The following is a 27,308-nucleotide window of genomic DNA, read 5'->3' on the forward strand; positions in this document are numbered from 1 at the left end:
TTCCAAGTCACTCATTTTCTCTCTGGATCCCCCACTGCTGTGCTGGTGAGGAATAACTTCACTTGTGCCCACACAACATCCTTTGCCTCATGCACAGAGTCGAAAGTCTGCCAAGGCCTGACTCAGCGTGCAGACCCAACTTCATCCTGCTGCATGCTTCAGGTATACCAGTTGTCTCAAAAACTATTCTACTGGCACACACTCCAAGTGTGTATATTTGTTTATTCATAAATGAAAGACATTTATTATATTATTATATAGGTGATATGTAGGCATTGCTGACTGTACTAAAATGTCTGCTATAGACACACATCCCAAAGTTGACATTGTTAAATGTTGATACAAAATATAAAGACTGCATAGAAGGAAGTTTGGCTACTCTATTTACTGCCTATCTTTGTGTGCGATGAGCAGTGGAGGCCCCTGATGTCATGTTCCTGGGGCTGCCTGAAAATCAAACACATCTGCCTTAGTCATTTTTGGCTGTTGTGACAGAACACTTGAATGGCTAATTTATTATGAACAGAATTTATTGGCTCACAGCTCTGCAGGTTGGAAAGTTCAATATCAAGGTATTGCATCTTCTTGCTGTATCATCAACTGGTGGAAAGCAAAGCCTAAACACCTGTTAAAGGTTCTGCCTCCCAATACAATCACAATGAGAATTCAAGTTCAACATGAACATCCAACCACTGGGTGTGAATATCCTAGAGATGGAAGATTGTCCAAAGGAGGCCCCTGGAAATCCTTTTGAGGACAGAATTTAGATAAACCTAAATTACCTGTGCTGCACTGTGATGTCTGGAGGCTTCTATGGGACAGTTCCTGTCCCCTCTGCATGGGAGCTCACAAAATGTTTCTTACTTGCTCAGGCCCAAGTGTGGTCCGTGGGCCAGCAGCATCAGCCTGTCTTGGAGTTTGTAGCGTCTCAGCCCCAGCCCACAGCTGCTGAGTCAGATACTGCATTTTGATTCATCCCCACTGACTGTGTGTGTATCACAGTTTATGAAACATTGCTCTAGGCAGGGGCAGGGAACATTTTTCTGTAAGGTGTCAGACGGTAAACATTTTAGATTCTGTGGACCACGTAATCTCTATCATTATGGGACTCACTCAAATGGACCTGGCAGTGTTTCAATAAAACTTTATTTACAGAAACAGGCAGTGGGCCCAGTTTACCCAAAGGGCCATAGTTTGCCAACTCCTGCTCAAAATCTCGAGCTTACTGGCCAGACAATGGGCACTTCCTTCACTTAACAAGTATGATCTTTGCTGTCACCTGGAGACTGTAGGGATCTCTTTGTAACACAATATATATTTTATGGCTTCTTAAAATTGTATTTAATGATATTATAATGCACACCACTCAGAGTGTTCATGACTGCCTGAGAATTCAGTATCTCTTTGTCTAAATCTCTCTCTCTCTCTCTCTTTCTCTTTCTCTATCCATACATCCATCCATCATATGTATAATCTATTTTTCCCTCCATTAACTTCTTAGGTTTTTACAAATGTTACTTATTTACCAACTAAAAGTCCCCTGCTCCTTAACCACTGTGGTGACAGAGGCGGTAGATGCTAATTCATCTGAGGGCTTTCTGGTCAGGTGCATCCATGCTCAAATTCCAGACCTGCTGCTGTGTGATTACATGTGGATTATTTAATCCCGCTAAGCCTCTCTTTTTTTATCTGCAAAGTGGGAAGAAATTGACACACCCCTGACACAGTACTTAGCAAAAGACTGGGCACATAATAAGCTTTCAATCTATGTCATTAACTGAGTGTGGAAGTGCATGCTGTAATCCCAGGTCCTAGGGAGGTGGAGGTAGCAGGATCAAGGTCTGAGGTCAGCCCTGGGCAGAAATGCGTGACACTACCTAAAAATAATAGCTAAGGAAAAAGGGCTGGGGCATGGCTCAAAGGGTAGAGTGTCTTCCTAGCAAGCGCACGGCCCTGAGTTCAATCCCCAGGACTGCCTGGAGTCTTCAAAAATACTGGATAGGATGATATATACTTTGGTAGTAAAATAGCCATCTGCTATGATCAGGATGTGGTTTGAGTGTCCCCAAGAGTCCGTATTTGGTTCTCAGAGTGGTAGCATTAGGAGGTGATGGCACCTTTAAAAGGCAGGGTCTAGTAGGAGGTCCTTGGATTACTGGGGACACTGCCCTCAGAAGGGATTACAGCAGTTTGCATGTGACTATTTGGGACTTAGGAAAGGATCAAGCCTACTGGATGCTGGGTGGCTCATGCCTGTAATTCTTGCTACTTGGGAGGCTGATTGCAGTTTGAGGCCTGCTGGAGCAATTAGTTCACAAGACCCCATCTCCAAATTAACCAAAACAAAATGGAGTTTGCAAGTGTGAAGACCTGAGTCCAAACCCTAGGACCACCAAAAAGAAAGGACCAAGCCTACTCCCCCAACCCCCCTGTGCCCTGCTTGCTGCTGCAAACATTCCCACCACGATGTGACATCATCTGCTGGCCTCAGCAGAGGTCACACCCATGGGTCATCTGATCTTGAGTTCTGATCCTCTAAAACTGTGGGCTAACTGACCCTCTTTTCTTCCTAAGTAGGCTGCATCAGGTATTTTGTTACAGTGACAGAAAGCTGGCTGATATACTACTCAAAGTTTCAACCTTTAGGGCACTGTCTCCCAGTGTTTTTTAGGCATAAGTTGTTACTTTTTACCCACTAGTCATTCTGGAGTCACTTCTCCCTGGTATTTCTGAACATAAAAACAAGAAGCTATCCCATTAGCAGTGGAAGACAGGCCACCCAGAAAGGAAAGGAATGCTTCTTTCTTGTTGCGATTCCCAGCTTGCTGGGGCAGAAATGCCAGTGCCCCACATCGCTGCTCCTGGTGCCTTGGGAACTGTCCTGTCCCTGTGGGGCAGGGTAGGTGTCCATTTCTTCTGTGGCTGGAGTCCTGAAGTGCCGTGGGTTCAAGCTGAGCTTGGAGCTGCAGCTGAAGAAACAAATGGACTCGAGGTGATCCTGGGAAAGAGGGAGAGGGTGTAAAACTCACTCCCCGGTTCCGTCCACCTACCTTTCCCCCTTGAACTCAGACCCCACCCCACAAAGGGTTTTAAGTGGCTTGTGCATCTCTTTCCCACCTCCTCCCTGAGGAGGGGAGGATGCTAATTAAAGCAAGTGGGTAGCCCACAACAGGATACCTTGAGTCCCGGTTTCTATAGAAACCCAGCCCTTCTTTCACCTTTCAACACATCTCTCTGTATCCCGACAAACTCTATTCCTGGAGACGTGGTTGGCTCTGATCTGTGCTCCCATGTCCCCTCAGTCACCCAGCAAACACGGCCTGATGTGTGCAGTTAATAATAGCCATCGTTGCTGTGCCAATACTTATGTGAAGTCTTTATGCTGGCAAATCTTCTAAAGAGTTGTCACTGATTTTCAGTGAGGCAGCTCAGTAGAGCAGTGGTCATGTCCACTCTGAATTATAGGTGTCTGGAGAACTGGTTCCAGAACGCCCACAGATACCCAAATCCTCAATTTTCATAGTCTATTTTATATAGTGTAGCATTTGCATATACCTAACCACGTTCTGTATATTTCAGTTCATGACTTGTAACACCCAATGCAATGTCCATGTTATGTAAATAGCTGTTCTAGTGCAATATGTAGGGAATAATGACAAGAAAAGAAATCTGTGCGTGTTTAGTTTTGACGCAATTAAAAAAAAATTGATCCTCAGTGGGCTGAATCTGAGGCTATGGAGGCCAACTATCCTTTGCTCTGGAGGACTTAACAAAGTACCACAGACTGTACCTAAACAACAGAAAGTCACCGCCTTACAGATCTGGAGGCTGAAGGCCTGAGATCAGGGTGTCACCCAGCATGGTCCCCAAGGGCTGTGAATGAGAATGTATTCCAGGCCTCTCTCCTTGGCTTGGAGACAGTGTCTTCTTCTTGCTCGTCCCCTCTTCTTCCCTCTATATGTTTCTGTCTCTGTATCCAAAGTCCCCTTTGAGAGCTTACTTGGGGGTTCTAGCACGGGATCACAGTTACCCATATACCCTTGACCAAAGTGTGTCCTCTATTGAGGATGGTTGTTCTGTTTGACTGAGTATGAGTGCACAGCTTCGGGTCAGACACCTGCCCAGGCAAACAGATCAGCCAAATAAGCACTGGTGATCAATGGGGTGACAGATGTCAAAGCCAGATCGCCCTCAAATCCCCAAATTCCCCTTTGAATAAGGGCGCCAGTCATATTGGATTAGGGCCCATTCTAATGGTCTCATTTCCACTTTATAAAATTTACTTTTATAAAGACCTTGTCTCCAAATAAGGTTACATTATGAGGTACTGGGTCTAGGACCCCAGCAAATCTTTTTTGGGGGAGGGGGACACAATTCAGCCCATACCAGGCTCTAGTTAGAATGCCTGGGCCTTCTTTTTTTTCCCCTTCCTCCCTCCCTCCCTTCTTCCCTCCCTCCTTCTTTCCTTCCTTCTTTTTTACCCCTCCCTCCTTCCCTTCCTTGAATTTTTTTATTGTTCCAGTAAGTTTTTTTGTGGATTGCTTACGATTTTCTACCAGCAGAATCATGTCATCTGCAAATATAGCTTTCTTACCTCTTTCCAGTGTGATGACTTTTCTTTTTCTTCCCTCATTACTCTAGCTAGAAGTGTCAATTCGATGCTGAAAAGAATGGTGAAGGCAGACATTCTTGTCCTCTTCTTGCTCCCAGGAAGAAAGCTTACAGTCATAGCCCATTATGCACAGTGTTGTCTGGAAGTATATTACAGAAGGGCTTTGGGGGAATAAAATACCTGCTCCAGCGCTGTGCGTGTAACTCTGTGGAAGAGCGCTTGCCCAGTACGCACAAGTCTCTGGGTTCAGTCTGATCACTGAAGAACTCTTGGTCTGTTGACAATTTTGTCGATGTCTTCCTTACCCACAGAAATTAGTATTTTACTATTTTCAGAAAGTTTCTTTAATGCTTCTCCCTTTGTTTCCATGGCAGGTCAATCACTTTCTAATTCTGCTTTGTCTTTGGCCAATTTGGCTTTTTGCTGTTTGATAAATTCATCCAAATTATCAGCCATTTTGCAGATCTCAGGAGAGTGCAGGCTTACGGACTGGGAGACACACAATGCTGAAGCAAGGCTCTTTGCTGTCGGAAGTGGTGGCAGTGGCCACCTGGTGCAGGAACAGCATGACTCTGGGCTGGCTTTCTAGCTCTACTTCTTTCCCTCCCCCCATTAATTTTTTATTAGGGTCTAGTCTCTACTTCTTACTACTCTATCAACCCTTGACTTCCCCATTTATAACACCATCGCCCCTGTAGTTACTGTGTGGGGCTTATATGAGGTGCTTGGCATGTCGCACCGTGACGTCACACAGCCCCCTTGTTACTACTAGAGAGAGTTGCAGAACTGGGGCTGTCCTCCCTCATTTGGCTCAGTCCACCCGAGCCTGCCTGGAGTGAAAGGGGGCTGGGCCGTGCATGTGCACAGCTCACCCCATCGAGACCACACACCTCTTTCTCAGCCCTGGAATTTGTGCTGTGGGAGCTTGCTCAGCCCACACAGCACAGTCCTGCAGTGCCAAGCATTTTGTGCCTCCAAGAACAACCTCGAAACCATGAAGGACAAGGGTCAGTCATTAAACACTCCAGCTTTCCTCTAAAAATAATTCTCAAGTGAATTCTACATGGGCCCCGCAGGATTGAACTCCAGCCGTCCTCAGCGCTAATAAAGGCAGGCTTCATCTGCTTTTCTCTAACTTCTTCTAGCTGTGCTTTTTATTGGGTCATCTCCCCAATTAGCTTTCTGCACCCAAGACCTTTTCTCAGGGTCTGTTTTTCAAACACCCAACAGAGGCTCAGAGTTGCTGCATGGCTTGTACATGGGTACGAGGTTAAGGAGCGTTAGGCCCAGGATTTGAACTATGGGTTCTTTGGCTCTTCAAGCCCTTGGGCTAATCACCAGCCACCCGTCTCCAGTCCCAATGCCCATCCTACACCTGTCCCCTCTCATTCTGCTGACTTCTCATGCTTCTCTTTTATTCAACCTCAGGAAGGAAGCCCCAACAAAAGGAAAGCACCTTCTCCCTCTTCTCTCCTGAGAACTTAGCTGACCCAGCCTTCCTGCTTCTCCCCTTTGCCTCCACTCTATAGAGGTAGCCACCGAGGGACCCGAGTCCTCCCTGCAATAACCAATGTGGCAGAAGAGGAGACATCATCTCAATCCACACAGCTTGGCTGGGTCAAGTTCTAACCAGAGCATGGCCAGTGAAAAGCTAAATAAGCTCTGAATCTTGCCCTGGACAAGTGTACAGTTTTATGGAAAATAGCAAAACTGGAATAATTGATGATAGCACACTTCTGAAGTCAGGCAGATGTGGCAAATACTTAATATTCTTATCTGCCAGCTTCTGTGTGACTTGAAGCATTCAACTTAATCTCTTGAAGCTTTAATTTTCCTGTCTGGATTATGGGAATAATAATAGCTCCTATATCCAAAGGTGGTTGTGTTGGATGTAGTGATGCCTATCTGCAGTCACAGATTATCAGGAGGAGGAGATAGGAGAATCTCAATCCTAGGGCAGCCCAGACAAAGTTAGCACAAGATCCTACCTGAAAAGAAACTAAATGCAAAAGGACTGGGTGTGTGGCTCAAGTGGTAGAGTGCCTGCCGAGCAAGCCTGAAGCCCTGAGTTCAAGCCCCAGCACCACCAAAAAAAAAAAAAGTGTCTGTGCGGGTACAATGAGAGTGCATGGCACACAGTGATACTTTAGTAAATGTAGCTATGATTACAAGAGCTAAATAGAAACACAAGCTTCTTGCCAGGTGTGGTGGCACATGTTTGTTATCCCAACACTCAGGAAGCTGAGACAGGAGGATTTTAAGTTTGAGGCCAGCCTAGGCTTCATGGAGAGTTTCAGGCCAGCCTAAGCCTGAGCTGTTTCAATTAAAAAAAAGAAAAAAGACATGAGTTGAGTTGAGTTGAGTTGGGACTATTGGGCATGATGATGCTGACTGAGTGGGAAGAGTCCGTCCAAGACATGGAGTGAGAAACAAAGCCCTGATGACCTCATTGAGTTCCTAGATCCAGCTACGCCTGAAGCCAGACTTCTCCTGCTGGCTGCATCAATTGCATCAATTTTCTGTCTGTTGCGACTGAAGAGAGCTAACATAAATCCTTGTCTTCTCTTTCTCTGGGCTCCCTCTCAGTCCTCTGAGCAATATACTTTAATGTTTCAATGATTCTTCCTTCCAGGACCACACATGAATGTTACCAACAATGACCAGCAAGACTGACTGTCTAATTGCACCACCACGGTGGACTGATTTTCCAAAGATGGCTGCACTATATTCCACACGCCCCACAAACATTCCTAAAATGTGTTTATGTTCCCCATACCCCCACACACTTAATCTGAGCGGGGGATTGTGACAGAAGTGGACATGACAGAAATGGTTCTATGTGACTTCTAAAGACAGAGCATAGAACGGATACAGCTTCCACCAGGCTCTCTTGCTCTAGGCATGCTTATTCTTGGAACCCTGCCACTATGGGGTGAGGAAGTCCAGACTAATCCATGTGGGGAGACGGCATGCAGAGGGCCCCATGGAGACACCAAGGTCCCCAGCTGTCAGCCACCATCACCCACCCAACGTGGGAGGGAACAAGTCTTCAAAGGGTTCCATGTCCCATCCTTCAAGTGTCCCAGGTGAGGTCTTAAGTGTCATGGAGCTGAGACAAGCCACCCCAGCTGGGTCTGGTCTAAATTCTTGACTGGCAAAATCCAAAAGCATAATAAACACCTTTGCTTTGAGTTGCTGGGATGGTACGTTACGAAACGGTAGCAGTCAGGAAGAAAAAGAGACCTCGAATGCATGGCACAAATAAATAATCTTTAATTTCAATAAATAGCTCCCCGCCACACCAGACAATATGCAACAGAGAAAGATACAGAAGTGTCCAGTGGGGGAAGGGAAAGGCCTACGCTAATTACACTGATGCCTTAGCACGTGAGACATGACTTTGACTCACACACAAATACAGAAAGATCCTCAGAGTATGATTAAGCAGGAGATTGTCAAGGAGGGCGGTCGTTTTAATCATGTGCAGGTCCTTGCTGGGTCATCATCACCATGATTCTGTCAAGAAACGTTACTTTTGGTCTATCATAGTCTATGTATGCAACACACACACACACTTATCGCTACCCAAGGTGGGGTCTTTGACAGATGGGAGGACATGGGTCAACTGTCACTGGATGAGAGAGGCAGAGAGAAGGGAGCGCTCAAGGTGGAGGGCACATAGGCACACATGTGTTCACCTGTGAGGTCACACGCATGAGGACACACACATACAACCCTGGAATAAGCTAATACAAGAACAAATTCAGTGAAGCCAGGAGGTTTCTTACACCGGATTGTGTTTTGTTGCCATTTGGTTCCTCCAAATAGTCTAATCTATTTATCACATTTACTAAGAAGACAAAGATAGTTACACCTTTGGAGAAAAGTGTCAAATCTGAAGAACCCCAGGGAACAGAAATTGCCCAATGGGTGTGTTTTGGGCATGGGATCAGACTTCCCACACACCAGCCAAACTCTTGGTTCATTTAGTCTTATAGAGGCTGGCTCCATTAGGCTGGCTCCATTTGGGAGACCAAACCCTCTGGTCTGAGGGGTGAAAGTGCATTTTAGGATATGGAGTATCAACACGAGTAGGCACTGCCAATGAGACCCACAGCAAAACCCACTCAACTCATTCCAGAAAGTTCTTAGGCCTCCGTCAATGAGGGTGGCCATTTTGCGATCAACAGTCAGCCTCCTTTCAGTTCTGAGAGGATCTGGGGTGTGCAAGCACTGTGTGCATGTGTGTAAGAGTATATGCGGGTGTGGATGTCATAGGTACGTGACACTTTTTCTCAATGAAGAAAAGCTGCCTTCCCTGCGGCCCTCAGGTCACCTCCAGGGAGGCAGGAGACACGCGGTCACAGTCGGCTCGGGACCTCAGGCTGTGCCACTGCTCCACAGCTGTGCGGTGAGTATTGAGCATCCGGCGCCAGTGGTTGGATTCAGAGGGGCCCGAGGAGTACTGGCCGATGACAATCCTCCCGATGAAGTCGTTACTGCTTTTCACGTTGTGACCAAACACTAGGGAGCCAGAGGGCCAGGACAGGGGTGGGGGAGGGGGAAGAAAGGATAGGAGCAGGGAGGCAGGGGCAAGACAGAGGCTGTTAGTTCACACACTGCTCAGCTGCAAACACAGGGTCACTGCTTTGGGGACATTGTTTCTTTTCATGGTGAGACTTCCCAGATTCCCTCATCTCAACCTTTCATGACTCTCTCTACAACAGAGCTCCTGCTGCCCCTTACCATGCCGGCCCTGTTCCCCTTCCAGCCTTTGCACTGGCTGTTCCTACTGCCAGATGGCCAGGCCACTTGCACTTGTAGCTGTAAGCTTCGCCCGAGCTGCTCACACACAGCCTACAGAGCTCTCTGGATGGACAGTTCAGTGGAGCAGTGGGTTGTCACTGTGGTCCAGTTGACTGGATGAACCAGAGGCTCTTAATGGCAGAACTGTTGACACCATGGCCTGGATGGTTCTTTGCTGGAGAGGGTTGTTCTGTGCATTGTAGGATGTACAGCAGCATCTCTGGGCTCTATCCATTAGATGCCAATAGCAGTCCCACCAACCAGGTTGTGACAAACCAAAGTGTCTTCTGACATAGCCAACTGCCACCTGGGAGCAAATCCATCCCAGAGGAGGACCACCAGAGTTAAGCTATGGGACCAGATATCCTGATGCAAAACTTGAGACTCTGAGACTCAGTTTCCTCACTGATTGAAGAGGATTCTTAGCAGTACTTCATCTCACAATCCAAGGCAGGCTTTAGATGAAATAGTATGTGTGAAACTCACAGCACACAGTAGCTAGCAAGTGGTGTGAGTGCTTCACAAATGCTATACTGCCATTTTTGATCCTCAATTTCTGCCTGTTGATCTTTTTCTAAAAGAGACTTCATGCTTCCTCTTCCACACAACAGAGGCAAGCTCGCAGAAGGAAATGGCTAGGGCGATTTCTTCACCCACTGGCTGTGTTGTGTGTCTCCTTGGAAGGCTTCTCTGTTAATTCCAATGCAAGCTTAGTTTGTGTCTTTCAAGCCTAATGAGATGGTTAGCTTGATTTATCTCCCTGGCCAAGTTCTGCCTCATTCTTCATCTGCGTGTGGGTAGTCTAAGCGCGCCATCCTGCTAATGGGAAAGCAGGCTGTGGCTGTGTTGTAAATGAAGGGTAATAGAAAGGGAAATATCACAGATGCACCCAGCGTGAGCCAAGCAAGGGCAGCCTGGATCCCAGGAGGGACGCCATTATCAAAAAACCAGCTAAAATATGCAGCCCAAAACAGCTTGAACGATAACGAGCCTCTGCTCTCCCCTGTGGCTTCACACCAAGAATTCCAAATGATAAAAATGGAAAAAAGAAAGAGAAGTGGGAAAATAAAACCAAGGTCCTTGTCCAATGTCTCTAAACCAAAAAAGACTATTGAATGGGGCAAGTAAAAGAAAAAAATATATATATATATGCACTAATCCCAATCATGAGGGCTTTGGGGTCTCCTCCCAAAAGACTCCACCTCCTAATACTATCACGTTAGGAGTTGGGACTCCAACATCTCAATCTGGGGACAAGGCAAACATTGAGATTATAGAATAATTTCAAGAGAGATGATATGGTCCTTAATCCCTCAAACATTTGCTATCTGCTCCTTTACAGAAAACTGTTAAGACATTGATTGTAAGAATAAAAGTCCCACTGAGGAAGTGTGACCGAGGTGGCTAGCACCCTGCCCACTGCCTCTGCCCACCTTGAGGTTGCTCCAGCACCCGTGCCTCTCTGCCCGGGGCCATGCCAGCTTGTCTATGCAAACAGTGTGCTTTGTGGTGGGTGCCTTGAGCCATTCGACATTAGCTTGACCACAGAGGGGACTGGGGACTGGGGTTGGCCACTTGGATGGTCAGCCATGACTATGTGACTGACCCATAAATTTATGACCGACACCAAAGCTCTAGTGCTAAGCTTCCATGGTTGACAGCACGCTGAGTGTGTCACTGTACATCAATGCTAGGACAGTTACACATTGTTCATTTGACTCCAATGGGAGGACAACTAGATGCTGGTGCCTGGTCTCTCCTGGACTTTGCCCTGTGTGCCTGTCAGTCTATTCAGGCCCTGTGACAAACGGTCATCAACCAGGCAGCTTATAAGCAGCAAGTTCAGAGGCTGAGTAGTCCAAGATCAAAGGGCCAACATAGTCCATGCCTGGTGAGGGCTCACTCTCTGCATCAAAGATGGCAGAAGGTGTCTTACTGTGCTATTACATGGGAGAAAGGGCAAGGCAGCTCTCTGGGGTCTCTCTTACAAGGATATTAACCCCATCCAAGACAGTGGCACCCTCATGACCTAATCACCACTCAACGTCCCCCAGCTCTAAATACCCTCACATTGGGGATTTTAGAGAGAAACACACACACCATAGTGCCAATCTTTCATTTGGTTGATTTTGGTGTGAGTCCTTCTACTATACTAAATTGTCACTGTGACCACAAGAGCTCTGCTGAGTTCTGTGAGTTCTGCTAGTGAAGCATTGAATCTGAGGATGGATTGGAGGGCCTCCCACATTGCAGACCCCACTTGTCAGATGTCCTTGCTTGGTTTGCTCTCCTTCCTTTTCTCCCTCCCCATCCTTATTGCCACTTGCTGGGGTCACCTCCCTAGTAGCTTACATGCACCCATATCATCATCTTAGGATCTACTTTGGGAGACACCTACATAAGATTGGAGAGGACTAATTAAAATTTCTGATGTAATGATACCTTGGGAATCCACATCACTGTTAGAAATGAGACAAACTTGCATAAATGAAATGGGAAAATCTCTCTGACATATTGCTAGGAGACAAAAACAAGTTGTAATGTAGGGTATGTAAACACAATATTTTTTGTCAAAAGAACTGCTAACCTAGGCAAAGAAAACAATATCTGGAGAAATATGAGCTCAGCAAACTGTCAACAGTGGCTTTCTCTAGAGGGAAAATTCCTCTTTCTGTATTACATAAGTTTGAACTTCTTATAACAAGTACATATTCTTTTGGAAAGAAAACAAAAAAAAATAAGTTGCTATTAGAGAATCACAGCTAAATTGCCAGAAGGGAAGAAAATGAAAAGGAAGTCTAATATCCTACGCTCCTTATCCCAGTTTGCAAAGTAACTTGGCTGGTGAGTCACTTTGCCCTGGAGAGGCGGGAGTTCTTAAGTGACTCATGCTTTCTGGTGGGAAGTGCCCGTTGCTCTGGCCATCTGAGTTAATTGGCAGGCACCAGCACTTGCAAATCACTTGGTAAAGCTATGGCACTCTTAAGTCTTTGAAAAAAATTTTTTCAGTAAAAATTATAAACCAAAGTTGAATAAAACTAGTGACTTCTATTATAAAAGTTGCCTAGGAGAGTATCAAGATTTGCCATCCCTGTGAATTCTAAGGTGTATGTTGTTGGAGAGAGTCAAGATTAGATGCACAGAACATAGAAAGGGGCCTTGGGACAGTGGGTGAGATATTCCTGCCTCTCTGTTTCTGGATTAAAAAAACCAAGTCACAAGGCTAGTGGATAACATTCATAGTATTTGAAGCAAATATTCTGTAAAGGAAGCTGATTCCCTGTGATTGGATCCCTAAATGCCTTCTCTTTGGAAATATTTACAGCTAAAAATTTTGTTGTAAAGCACTACCCTTAAATATTTCTGCTAATGGCTATAGGGGACTCATCTTGGCAATACTGGGATTTGAACTCATGACCTCACATTTGCTAGGCAGACGCTCTACCACTTGAGCCAGTCTGCCAGCCCTTAGGTGACTCATTTGAAAGTAGACATTAATATATGACTAGATACTATATACACTCCACTTCTACCCTCGTCATCTGGAATCAACTTCCAAACAACCTGCATAAAACCTAGAGCATGGAAAAATAACACCTAAACATTCAAAATAGATGTCACAAAATCCACATGCAACCTCTGTGTAGAAGAACCCTCAGGTTTTCTCCAGGAACTGATTACTTTTTGTGGATTTAGATACAATTTGAATACACTTGGTGCTATGGTTTGGATGTGGTTTGTCCCCGTGTTCACGTGTTGGGGGCATGGTCCTCAGTGTGGCCATGTTAAGAGGTGGACCTTTAAAAAGCAGAGTCTAATGCAAAGTGTTTAGGTCACTGGAGGCGCTGCTTGCTGAAGGGATTAAGGTAGTTCTTAAGCAATCTGCATAACTTCCTGCAAAAGCGGGTTGTCATAGAAGAGTAAGCCCTGATCTCTGACTTCCTGTTTCTCCATGTGATCCCTCTCACATGCCCTCCCACCATGTCACCATCTGTCCTGAGTCCCTCACCAGACACCAAACAAATGGGGCTACCTGATCCTGGGCTTCCAGCCTCCAGAATGGTGAACTAAATAAGCTTCTTTTCTTTATAATGCATCCATCCTGAGGTATTTTGTTACAGCAACAAAAATGGACTAACATACTTGGTTATTTGGTTTCCCCATTTGGAGTAACTTAAATTAATGCAGAGAATGGGGCCAGATGAGAAGAGTTACAAAACAACACTTAACTTCTCCATGGACCTGAAAGATAGTCACTGAATGACAATTTATACTGATAATAATGACTCAGTCCACAAGAAACCTCAGTGGTTCTTTGAGTGAGTCATTAAGAAAATGTGGTATCTATACACAATGGAATTTTATGCAGCCATGAAGAAGAATGAAATGTTATCATTCGCTGGTAAATGGATGGAATTGGAGAACATCATTCTGAGTGAGGTTAGCCTGGCCCAAAAGACCAAAAATCGTATGTTCTCCCTCATATGTGGACATTAGATCAAGGGCAAACACAACAAGGGGATTGGACTTTGAGCACATGATAAAAGCGAGAGCACACAAGGGAGGGGTGAGGATAGGTAAGACACCTAAAAAACTAGCTAGCATTTGTTGCCCTTAACACAGAGAAACTAAAGCAGATACCTTAAAAGCAACTGAGGACAATAGGAAAAGGGGACCAGGAACTAGAGAAAAGGTTAGATCAAAAAGAATTAACCTAGAAGGTAACACACACACAGAGGAAATTAATGTGAGTCAATGCCCTGTATAGCTATCCTTATCTCAACCAGCAAAAACCCTTGTTCCTTCCTATTATATTTTATACTCTCTCTACAACAAAATTAGAAATAAGGGCAAAATAGCTTTTGCTGGGTATTGAGGGAGTGGGGGGAGAAGGAGGGGGCAGAGTGGGTGGTAAGGGAGGGGGTGGGGGCAGGGGGGAGAAATGACCCAAGCCTTGTATGCACATATGAATAATAAAAGAAAAAAAAAGAAAATATGAAAGATTTTGTAGCAAATGCAGTTAACATTTTTAATCCTTTTATAAAGTTTAAGGATAAAGTGTTCAGTAAGTGGAAATTTATTTACACAGTGCCCTTTTAGTGCCTTCTCCTCTGGTGACTGTCAAATAATCCCCTTCCATAGGACCTTGCTCTGTCACCTGGTCACACTGCATTCTCTTCCAAATCTGGATGCAACCCTGAAGGCTACAGTTTCAAAGATTCACTGTTGGTGGACAGACAAGTACACCAGAATCCAGTTCCCTTCCTTAGATAGTGTGTAGACATACCCCACCTGTTCTTCTTTCTGAGATCTTTATTTATTTGGTGATGGTGGAATTTGAACTCAGGGCCTTGCACTTGCTAGGCAAGTGCTCTTGCCCTTGAGCCATATCTCCATTCTACTGTCTGGGATCTTTAGATTGAATTTATCTCTAAAGAGGATTGAAACAATCCTCTGTGGTCCACCTCTGTGGTCCCAATCACCATGACAACTCAGGTAAGGGAAACAAAACTGTCTGGAGAAAAACTCAATGAGAGTCACCCAGCATCAGACTCTGAAGCAGCAGTGGGAGTGCCACTGATTTATGAGGCACCTACTGTGTCTGTTGGTCCCATGGATCAACACACTGAGTCTTCACACTAGCAGGTGTTCTCGTACTCAGCACTGTAGACATTGTGAACAGTTCATTCTGTGATGTGAGGGGCTGCCCTCACTTCTGGTGCATATGTGTGCATGCATGTGTATACACATGTACACACACACACACACACACACACACCCCATGCTGTGAAAACTTGACATTGCCAATTGGGTTGACAGCCACTGCTCTGAGGCAGTTACTATGACTGGCCCATTTTACAGCTGGGAAGACCAAGGTCCACAGAGGCAAATGGACACCACTCACTGTTCCAGCCAAAATCTAGGCACCCTGAATGAGTCCCCATACGCTGAGAGTTTCACATGTTGATATTTGCTGTAAAAAGGAATTTGTTCTTCCTTGTAGGAGCAAAACTCTTTCAGTTGCTAATTTCGTTTGCCAAGGCAGACGGCTCTGGAAGGGAAGCTGGATGACTTCAAAATGTGGGTGTGATAAACATCATAAACTTTTTATTAAAAGGATAGATTTTTTTCTTTTAACCAAAGGGAGCAGGCTTAACAGCTCCTCTGTTGCATGTTTGGGTTACAAGGTAATGATGACTCTGATCTGTGCTCCAGGCTCTCACTGACCCTCCCCCACCTCTAGGTGTAACTTTGACCCTGACAACATGGCATGCAGACACCCCCAGGTCATGCCAAAGACCCCAACACTTCAACGCTGCATCCTCCGACCCAACTGTAGGGTGCTTGGGTAAGTGGCTCCATTTCAAGAAAAAGCCAAAATGGGACATTTCACACCCTTCCTGACCCCTCACTATGAAAATGTCCTCACACTTCCTGAGGATGTTCAAGCCTTAAATGATGGAGGCCTCCCTCCCTCTCATTCCCCCAGCCAGGGCTGCACACCCCAATCCAGGTGGTCCCCACTCTCTTTTGCAAAACTCCCTAAAACTATCACATTCTCTCCCCCCATTCTGAAATTTATATGCTGTTTCAGGTTTTTTCTTTATAACAAAGTAAATGTTAGCCCTTCCTGCCCTCAGTTTCTCCATTTGTATAAGTGGGCTTCTAAAGTGCTGCATCCCCTCACAGTCATGCTATTGCATTGGTTCTAAGAAATTTCATCCATGACTTAAAAGTGATATTTTTTAAGCTTTCTTGGCTTATTTTGTGATTCATGGCAGCTGCTCAGTGAGAACTATTTTTCTCCATAGCTTTTCTTTCTGACAATTTAGATAACCATATTAGAATAATTAAAATCAGCAGTAGTGAAACTTGAGTTTGTGCACTTCTGGGCACTGAGAAAAGTGCTTGCAATTTTTTTTTTTTAAACTTAATCCATGCCACAACCCTGTTAGAGAAGGGACTGTTCATATCCCCATCTTGCAGATGGGGATTTGGAGGCTCAGACTGTTTAACACTTTTCCTTTTCTTATCTCAAAAAGAAAAGTCTCACCCTTGTCCCCTTCCCACGTGAGAAGGCTAAGATCAGGAATAAAGATAAACAGATGCTCCCCAATTTATGACGGGGTCACATTCCATCAATGCCATCGTGAATTGAAAACATCATAGGTCCACTTCCTCTGTGCACACTGTAGCTCAGGCCACACGCCAGAGCCAACACACACTGGGCAAAATCACCTAGTGCTGTAAAAAAGTCTGTTTTATAGAAAGTATTGAGTGTCCCGTGTCATGGGCTCCATACTGTGTTAAAAGTGAAAACAGAGTGGTTGGTTGTGTACATTTGCTTTCACATCATGGTGAAGTTGAAAAACTGTAAAGTCAAACCATTGGAAACCAGGGGCCATCTGTAGTGTAGGTGTGTCTGTGAAGAGTCAGGTCTTTAATCCAGCACATAAAGTGAAGAGTGCCAGCCATCACAACAGGCTGGGAAAAGTCCATGAACACTCCTCATGCTGGGGACCTTCCTACCACCTCTCCAGGGATGGCACAGACACTTTTGCTTCCACATTTGAATGGATGCCTCATTCTGCAGGTGAGCAGCTGACAGAGAAAGGAACTGCGGTGTTTAGACACCACAGAACAGCTGCTAACATTTGCTGGTGTTCATGAGGTGCCAGCCCATTCTAGGGACTTTTGATATGCTATGTAGGATACACACCAGCCCTGGCCATAAGTGTTTGATCACCTGCATATTTTACTGCCATCGTGGGTCTATAAGGCACACAATGACCTCAGACTCATCTTCCCAAGGACGGAGCTGAAGACTCCTGAGGCAGGCCCTACAAACAGACTTGGGCTTTTGGATGAGAAATTCCGGGAGTTCAGTACACAAAGGTGACCTAGAAAGGAAGACGTGGGCTCCTAATGGCAGAGATCCCTCACCCCATGTAAACCACAGGCCCTAGGCTGAGGTCCCCTTTGCCCAGATCTGCAGACAATACTGACTTAAGAGTGAATGCTATATACAGTGGTTCTCAACTGGAGCCAAACTGCCACCTCCCAAATCTCACAATGTCTGCAGCTCTTTCTTATGGTCACATTCTTATTAGAAAAGAGGGTGCTGCTTGCATCTAGGGGTGAGGGCAGGGATACTGCTGATATCCTATGATGCAAGCAGGACAGCCTTTAATAAAAGATTATCTAGCCCAAAACATGAACTCGTGCCAAGGTGAAAAAACTCCTGTGTTAAGGGAAAAGCATGAAACGCGACATTTCTTTTCATCAATACCAAATCCCCACCACATCACCCACCAAAGGGCAGCCATGGCTATCTGGTATCTGCGCAGATATAGGGGAAAGCAGCTGGGATGCCCCAGAAGGGAGCGAGAGGGGGAGAGCAGTCACCTCAAGTGAGCCTGGGTAGGTTTGGGAGTGAAAACTAGGGTGTGAAGAAGGGCTCCCAAGAAGTGGCTTAGTATCCATTATGAACTGGATGTGACTTCTGAATTAATTAGACCTCTTTCTCCTTCCTTAGGAGGTGGAAGGCAACATTAAAAGCTCTTTTAAAATCCTCTTGGGGCTGCCAGGTCACAGGTTCACACTTCTGCATGGAGACTGAGTCACGTGAGCCAGCGCTTACTAAGACGACATATGGGTTGAAGAATCCCTGTCAGATCTGGGTGTGAATCACACCATTTCAGAGGAAGCATTTAAAGGTGTGACTATAAAGTAATGTGCTTGTTTTTACCCGAACCACCACAATTTATATATCTGAATGGGAATCATCTTTGCACATTTGTTACAGTGCTGTTGGCATGGCTTTGGGGAAAATGTTCCGTACAAATGAATCCATCTTCAGGGCTCGTTAGAAGACCCCTGTTGAAGCTTCACTCCCTGTGCCTGGCTTCACTCCGAGAGACTCTGTTGATTGATTTGGAGCTGGGAAGTTTTACAGGTGGTTTTCAAGTACTCCCCAGATTCCATGCAGACCAAAATCTCAGTTGGACTGGTGGCTTCGCTGGACTGTCACAGGGGCCTGACCTACTGTTTGCTCTCATTGGCTGGAACTTCTCTGACCACAGCTATGCAGGGCTTGTTGCTGTAGCGAAGTAGGAGAATCTGCCCAGTGCCTCAGCGGGGGAGTTGTAGAGAACACTGCCTGTAGTGGGCATGCACGCCCCAGAGAGAGGAGGTGGACAGGGGGCCTTGAACACCATACACTCGCCATTTTCCCAATCAGACAAGTCTGTGCTCCCCTGGGAGGAGCGAATAAAAGTGCCAGACACTAAATATTTTAGGCTATGAGGTCTCTATGGCAAGAACTCAACTTTGCTGTTGGAGCAGTCATAGACAGTATGTCCACGAATCGGCATGGCTAGGTTCCAATAAAACTTTATTGGCAAATCAGGGCGTGGGTTGGATCTGACATAGGGGCTTTAGTTTGCTACAGCCGTGGTTCTCAAAGTGAGGTCCCCGCACCTGCAGCACCAGCATCGCCTGGGCACCTGTGAGAAATGCAAATTCTCAGGGTTGTGGGGGAGGGGACCCAGTGGTCCATTCCAGTGAACCTCCAGCATCAGCTCTCAGTCTTCCTGCCCGTGATAATTACAAACTCTCATAATGAAGGAAAGGAGATGTGTAGCCAACTGCTCTGACCTCCGAGGTGGCACTGTTACGGTTTGCATCTGAAATGTCTCCCAACGGCCTGAGCTGAAGTCTGGGTTGCCAGCTTGTGGAGTCATTGGGGAGGTGGTCCGGCCTCGTGAAAGTAGGTCACTGGGGCTCTGCCCTTTGTGTGTGTGTGCTGGGGGGCTGAGACAGGGTCTCACTCTGTAGCCTGGGCTAGCCTTGAACTCACTATCCTCCTGCCTCAGCCTCCCGAGTGCTGGGATCACAGGTGTGTGCGGGGTTGCTCTTGAATGGATGTTGGGGCCATGACCCCTCCCTCTCTCTCTGCTTCCTGGCCACCATGAGGTGAGCAGCTCTGCTCTACCACACCCCTCCACCATGATGTTCTGCCTCACTACAGGCCCCAAAGCAACTGGGCCAACTGACCATGTTTCCTTCTATAAGTTCATCTATCTCAGGTGCTCTGTCTCTGGGATAGAAATCTGAGTAATACAGGCACCCAGGCTTCTGTCTTTTAAAAAACTTTCCCCAGGGGATCCTAACAGGCAGCCAGGTTTGAGATTTGCTAGTTTACATTAAGTTCTCCCAAGTAAATATTAAGTCTGGGAATAGAATCTCATAAAAGCCCTCAAAGAACTCAGCCTCCTTTCTTAAGGGTTTTCTTGGGGCGGGGGTTGGGTGGGGAGAGGAATGGCACTGGGGTTTCAACTCAGGGCCGTGCACTTACCAAAGACGCTCACCTCATTTCTTTACAATGATGCATTTCTGATTTGTTTTTTTAATAGCATTGCTAGTTGGGTGCCTGTGGCTCACGCCTGTAATCCTAGCTGCTCAGGAGGCTGAGATCAGGAGGATCACAGTTCAAAGCCAGCTCAGGCAAATAGTTTGCAAGACCCTACCTCAAAAAAACCCATTACAAAGAGCGACTGGTGGAGTGGCTCAAGTGGTAGAGCACCTGCCTAGCAAGTTCAAGGCCCTGAGTTCAAACCCCAGTCCTGCTCCCCCACCCCAAAAATAGCATTGCTGAGTTTGAGCTATAGAATTACTTTGTTTTCCATGACACAAGCTGTCACAAAATATATGTCTCACTTCGAAGGATGACAAATTCCTCCATAGTTACTTGCTTTTTCTTTCTCTGAATGTGGTGTGGGCACTCGGGGTGATTTCAAAGTGGAACTAAGATTTAAATCTCTTTGAAAACCCCTTTGGGACTTCTGGAGCACTTCTCCATTCCTCTGCGTGGTGACTGACTGAGCCACGTGGAATCCAAGTTTATTAAGGTGACACGTGGGATGAAGAACCCCTTTCAGACCTGGGTGCGAAGCACATCATCCCAGAGGAAGTATTTAAACATGTGAGATTATACAGCAGTGTGCCACATCAATATACATATATGTGTGTACTTTATACACTTTTAAATAATATATAAATGGTATTTAATTTAAGTTAAATTTAACTTCAAGAGTGAATTCTCAGATGTGGTCTTAATAAAAAATAGCATTACTGAGGGACCTGTTTGCAAGGCCCTGGGGCCCTGCACACGCAAACAACCATTCTGCCCACACAGCAACCTGGGAGGGGTTGGGTTCTCCCATTTCCCAGATAAGGAGACTGAGGCTCAGGGTGTAACTGCAATGAATAAAGACGTCTGACAATAACCCCAAGAGCTAGGCAAGGACTGCTGGACCGTGCGCTGCCAGGACCATCTTCCCTACACCCAGGGACTTCCTCCCCTTGGGAGAGGAGAGTAGTTTCCCCCTCTGGCTAGGAGATCTCTGGTCCCAGACTCCTCTTCATAATAGAAGTTCTCTAAACCAGGCTGTTGGTGCTGTACCACCTGGGATACACCACGAACAAGGCTGGCAGGTCGGTCACAAGGTCCTGCCCTGGAACTCAGACACACTCTGTAGGGGTGCAGTGCCTGGCCGGGGTGCACATCTTTAGGGGGTGGTCTCTGGAGGAAGGAGTCCTGGTCTCCCCCTCCTGCCAGTGCTTGTCCTATGTAATTATTTCTTATCCAAAAGTAGAGTCTACTCCCTAACCTAGCGTGTGGTCATGGTGGCATTTGTCTGAAATGCTAGAGGAAGATGTGGTGCCAAACCCTAGAGACAGGTGGGGGCTGGGCTGGGTCCCAGCCGGTGGCACAGCGGTGCAGCTGGGGTTTGACCTTGGTTTTGGTGTCTGATTTGTTCACTGTTGTAGCCACAGTGCCTACTCCCAAGAGGAATTTATAATGAATGAATACAGGCTCATACAGAAGAATGTGCAAAATCATTAAGGAGAAAGAACAAGACGCAGAAAATATTCCTATTTTACCTGCTAACGAAACACGGATAAGATGCCACGAGTGGAAAATTCCACACTGTGAAACTTTGTCTTATGTAGAAAAATTACTTAAAATGTTGTATCAAATTACTTTCAGGCTATGTGTACAAGGTACACATGAAACAGAAATAACTTGCACGTTTAGACTTGGGTCTCAGCTGCAAGACAGTTCATAGTACACACGCAAACATTCCCAAATCTGAAGTCAGAAACGATTCTGGTCCCAAGCATTTCGGATAAGGGATGCCCAGCCTGCACATACTTCCCCTGGTTGTTGTGAAGATCAGGTGAGACAGGCCCAGCCCACACTGAACCTCCAATAGAGGCTGGCAGTCACTGTTCATGGCGACATAGCTTTCCTACTGATCTCCCGTCTCCCAGGTTAGGGGCACGTTTTTTGCCTTGTTGTGCAAGCCACACTTGGTAACGTGGAAAAGAATGATTTGCCCGGGCTTTTCCAATGCCTTGGGGGCTCAGTGGTTTTAGAGATCCTTTATACAATGACACTGGGGCTCTCATTTATTGCAAGGCTGTCCAGGCATGTGTTAAGAGTCCAGCTCCTCCTTACCAAAGAGGCCACCTAGAGGCAACTGTAGACTTTCCCAGGGTTAGGAGAGGAACCCACCCACGAATCCCCCACAGCCTGCCCTCTTCTGCTTCTCCAGCCAAAGACGGTCCCGCAGCTCACACAGCATGGGGCCCCTTGGTAGCCAGGCCTGTGGGTGGTGTTCTGGGTCCTGGGCCTGTTGTGTACCTCAGGATCCTGATTGGGGTGACCAGCCCCACAGCGACCACTCCTGGCCTGCATGGACATCTGCTGACCGAGAGCCAGGAGAAGCCCTGCCCTCCACCCACAGACCCGTTTATTCTTCACCCACCTGTCTACCTTGTTTTATCTGGTCAATGATGCCTTTGTCTAAATCTCTCACGACATTTTGTCCTGCTCTCAAGCAGGGAACCCAGGGAGACAGAAACCCAGAAAAGCAGTTTTCATGCCAACTTACAAACTGGAAAAGAGAGAAAATGGCACCCACGCAGCATCTGCTGGGTGAGAAGCCCTTGCACACCACTCAACCCATCTCTCCCAGTCCTTCACGGCGCCAGGAGTCACATCAGTTCCCCTGTGCTTAACAGCCTCAGGCACACAGTAGGTGTCTGATGAATGCTGATCACCCACACATCTTGCCCTGACCTCATTGCATAATTCACACCCAGTGTTAACTGTGTTCTGAACACTCTTGCATTCTTTCTCTTCTTTGAACAAAACAAGCTCATTCCTGCCCCAGGGCCTTTGCACTTGCCATTTCTTCTTGGAAGAATGTTCATCCACCCCATCCCACCCCCGTTTTTTGTTTTTTTGTTTTGCTCAGGAGGTTCTTTCTCCCCTTAGATCACTTGATCTAAAGTCCCTTTCCATGTTCTCTCTATGCCTCACCATATTAACATTTATGTGTTTATTTATTAATTATTTATCTCACTCCTACCTGAATGTGAACATCATGAAAGGATGGATTATTTCTGTCTTTCTGCTCACTCTTTGGCCACTAACACAGCAGCTCCACATCGTAGGGGCTAGATAGTATAGACAGTATAACCTGGTGATTGAGTGTCCAGATTCTGGTCCAGGTGACCTGGGGTTCGAATCCTGGCTCCCGGACCTTGGAAAAGCTCCAGTATCCTCATCTATAAAATGGCTCCAGTAATGACTGCTGTGTCACAGCATCGCTAAGCAGATAAAATGAGTTAAATTCATGTGAAACACTGAAGCAGAACCTGGCACGATAAGTTTTGCTATTCTTATTCTAGGCAGACACTGCAGAACGCCCCAAGTCAGATTTTTTCAGCAGGGGGGGCGGGTGGGGGGAGGCAGTACTGGGGTTTGAACTCAGAGCTTTGCACTTGCTAGGCAGGTGCTCTACCCCTTAAGCCACACTTCCAGCCCTTTCTGCTCTGGTTATTTTGGAGATAGGGTCTCGTTTTTCGCCCAGGTTGGTCTGTACCACTATCATCCTATTTTATTCTTCTCACCTAGCTGGGGTGATAGGCATGCACCACCATGCCCAGCTTTTTTCCATTGAGATGGGGGTCTTGCTAACTTTTTCCCCAGGCTGGCCTTGAACTGGGATCCCTTTGATCTTAGCCTCCCAAGTAGCTAGGATTATAGACTTGAGCCAGCTTTTATTTGGCCGGCCCTGAGACAGATTTTATTTGTTTCTTATAGATAAAAGACTGGGGCTTCAAGTGATGGAAAGGTTCTGCTCTAAGCTAAGCTCTGGGAGCCTTGCTTTCTGACTTCTAAGCCGAAGTTCACTTCACAGCAGCCAACGCACTCCTGCAAATGCCAGCAGACAGGTGACGCCATTGGTGCGCCCCACAGGCCCTGAAGCTGGAAGGGCTGGGCCTGCTGCTGGGGTAGCTAAGGTGATGGATGGAGCGATGTGCGGGAGGGATGCTTTGGTTACTAATGTCATTCCATGTATGAGCCTTACCCAGGTTCTGGCCTTGGCTGCCAAGCTGTGAGGCATGGGACAGGACAGATGCCTGTCTTTCCCATGCCACAGGCTCTGCAGGGACACATGTGGCTGTGTACATCCCCAGCTCCCTCATCCCCCGCCCCCCAACCTGGGGATGTGCCTGGAAAGAGACACCATGGAAAGGCACCAAAATCATCAAGCAGCCATTTGAATGCAATCAAAGTTCCCTGGACCCTGCAGCTGGCCTGATCCCCAAAGGCTGCCACTGGACCCAGAATGGATATTCAAGATCTAACCAACTTTTCCTGCCTGGGTGGACTTTGGCGGCCTCCAAGGAGCTCTGGGGAGGAGCTGAGGTGGCTGTCCCACTGCAGACTCTGGGCTTGGCCAGGACAGCCCCAGTGTGACAGGTCTGTGTTTCCATCTGCTGACCACTTGGCGGGAGTTCTGGCCTCTGTCCTCCTCCAGGTTCAATGCCACATCCACTGGGTTTTCACTGGATGCCGAGCCTGTGCCAACCACATCACAGACACTGTTCTCTGCTGTGCCCATGTCAGCCTGTGAGGCAGAGACCGGGATCCAGCCAGGAAATCCTGACTCACCGGAATTCAGTAACAAGATCTTGGGGTTTCACCTCCAAAGCTGTGTTCTACTGTGCTGTTTGTCTGAATCGTTTCTACCACCTTGCCACTCTAAGCCACCCTGCCTTTCTCCGGGGCCAACACAATAACCTTCTAAATGATTCTCTTGCTCTTCTGAAAGCCAACAGCTGGCGTGACATTACATAGACCCTGTCACTTCCTCCATCAAAGCCCTCCAGAGGCTTCCCAGAGTGCTTAGAAAAAACCCTACAAACTTCTCATCTTACAGCTCTGTGACTTACTGCCGACATGGCTTTCCTGCTCTGGCCGTACAGGGCTCACATGGGAGAACAGAGGGACAGTCTTCTTGCTACTTGATGCACAGTTCTCGACCAGCCTCAGTGTCACCTGGAGATTATTATACTTAACTGAGCCAGAACTTGTGTTTTAAGCCGGGTGTCGTGGTTCATGACTGTAATCCTAGCTATGCAGAGACCGAGGTAGGAAGATCACAGTCTGAGGCAGGCCCAGGGCAAAACTATGGAAGTTCAACCAAAAAATAAAGGGCTGAGGACGTGGCAGAGAGCCTGAGTTCAAGTCCTAGTGCAGCCAAAAAAAAAAGAAAGAATAAAACCCGCTGCATTTTAGCAGCTCCCAGGTGACTGGTACTCACATCCAGTGTCGGGGTGGTGGGGGTTGAGCGAGGACGACTTCGGAAGCAACCAGCTTTAGTTGGAAACTCGGCTGAACTGCTCAGCAGCTGGATTGTACAACAGACTTTTGGAATATTGCGTTATGAGCCTCTGGGTCTTATTTAAGTGCTATTGAATACATCAGTGTCACAGCAATTGACCAGGTGTCAGCTCGGTGTTCAATGCCTACACAGTGCAACTCAGTGTGCCCATGTGGCGTGTCCCCAGGGAGGAGTTCAGGGGCTGGGTGCCATCTCTACCCTGCAGCTCAGTTCTCGTGACACAGTGTGTAGTCACATCTGCTTGTGTGCAGCTCAAAGATGGGCTCAGGGGTCCACACACAGGTTGACAGCGTCCCTTCTCCAGAGTCTCACCTTGTGAGATTCCCTACATTCCAGCTCCCAGGGGTGCAGGTCCTCTGGCTGGACAATGGGAGACTTTGGTCGCCTTACTCGGCCACTGACTCCCCATGACCAGGTCTGGGCTACAGCCCCGTGCCTACACCAGCTGTGGTTGTGACCCGTGTCACACACTACCAGCTCAGGAGACTGCAGGAGCTCAACAGGTCTGGATCTGCAGCTCAGTTGGCATAGGTTCCTGGACACTGTCCCAGCTGACAGCTTTGGCATTAGGAGGGCGATTAGGTGAGGGAGATGCTGCAGAGATAACCTCCAAGGTGCCAGCACGGGTACCTCTCACACACTGTCACCTGTCCACTTCTGGCTGGCTGGGTCCATGTCTGCTTTGCCTTTAATTCCCATGACAGGAATAATTTGCTACATTTTATACAGGAGGAAGCTGGAACTCAGAGAGATGGGGTCATTTGCTTAAAGTCACACAGCTATAATGGTGGGGCCAAGATTCGAACACAAGTCTGTGTAATTCCAGGGTCTGCTCCTTATGGCAGGGTCCATCCATCATCACCACTGGCATGGCATCATTATACCCAGAATTTACTGAGCACTGTCACAAGGCCAGTCTACAGTACAGAGTGGAAGCTTATAACAGAAATAGAGAAATAGAGGTTCAATAGATGACAAAGGTGAAACCTGAGCCAGATTGTAACTCGCTCCAACCCACACTCTGATTAGCCTGCGACCATCTCTGTAGGAGGCAGAGCTAGGCTGGTGCCCACTAGGCCAGGCCAGAAGGGGAGAAGCAGAGGCTTCTGGGAGGCTGCAGAGAGAAGGCGTGGCAGTGGGCTGCGGCAGGTGGCCACAGTTTGGCTTCAGGGTGACACCTGTGTCCACAACAACCCCCAGCATCTCTCCACCTGAAAATGGCTTTGCCCCTCACGCTGGCTGCCTTTCTTCCCTCTGCTGGATGCGCTCAGCATCCCCCTGCACTGTGTCCCAAGCCCAAGTGCATCCATTGGACCTGGGTCTGTCCAGGCTAGAGCTGGCAGTCCTCACCCTCCAGGCCTCTCATTGTTCCCTCTGCACCCCCTTCTCATCGTCCGGCAGATTCAATTAAAGGATTCGATGCTCCAGCCGTAGAACAGACCAGGTGCCTTGGAACTCACAGCAGGACCTGGGAGGCCTCCAAGCAGACAGCGGTGGGGAGGGAGCCAGAAATGTCTAGGCAAGAGTTGGCCAACCCAGGCTGTACCATGGAGCCTCCTGGAAGCTTTAGAAAGCATGGAGCCCGGGCTTGAGCAGTTACTGCGGGCTGGGACCTGGGCACCAGGATTTTAAAAGTTTCTTGTCAGGCTGTGTGTGGTGGCCCACGCCTGTGATCCCAGCACTCAGGAGGCTGAGGCAGGAGGATCACGAGTTCCAGGGTAACCTGGGCTACATACAAGACCCTGTCTAAAAAAAAAAAAAAACCCTCCCACCCTATCCTCCAAAATACCAACAAAAAAGTCTGCGTTTTAGTGTATTTCCATTGCTATGACAGATTACCTGAGGCTGGAGAATTGATTAGGAATAGAACTTCAGGGGTAACCATGATCACAGTACATTGTGTGCATGTATAGAACCATTACAAAGACTTAACATAAACTAAAAAGAAAAGGATGGAGGCCCATTTGGTTCCCAGTTCTGGAGGCTGTGAAGTCCAGGAGCCCAGTGCTGGCCTCTGTGAGGCCTCTTGCTGTGAGGCTCCCTCTGCCTTTTCTAATAAAGCCACCAGCAACATCACATGGCCTCACCCTCATGATCTCATCTGGTCCCACCTCCAAATGGTACCA

At 47.1% G+C, this 27,308-nt stretch overlaps 1 protein-coding gene across 4 annotated transcripts in view; it reads right to left on the minus strand.

The window, feature by feature from the left end:
• Nucleotides 1-297: 297 nt before the first annotated feature.
• Nucleotides 298-27,308, minus strand: part of Syt17 (synaptotagmin 17) — a 69,932-nt gene continuing 42,921 nt past the window's right edge. For 2 of the 4 annotated variants that reach the window (XM_074060450.1, XM_074060451.1), the window contains one exon: nt 298-2,998. In XM_074060450.1, coding sequence (XP_073916551.1) covers nt 2,700-2,998 — 299 coding nt within the window. In that variant the 3' untranslated portion in view covers nt 298-2,699. Of the gene's footprint in view, nt 2,999-6,477; nt 9,137-18,808; nt 18,925-27,308 lie in introns of those variants that run through there. The other 2 variants (XM_020160430.2, XM_074060452.1) reach the window with 2 other exon arrangements.

This window comes from Castor canadensis, chromosome 17, assembly GCF_047511655.1.
Source record: "Castor canadensis chromosome 17, mCasCan1.hap1v2, whole genome shotgun sequence".
NCBI lineage: Eukaryota > Metazoa > Chordata > Mammalia > Rodentia > Castoridae > Castor > Castor canadensis.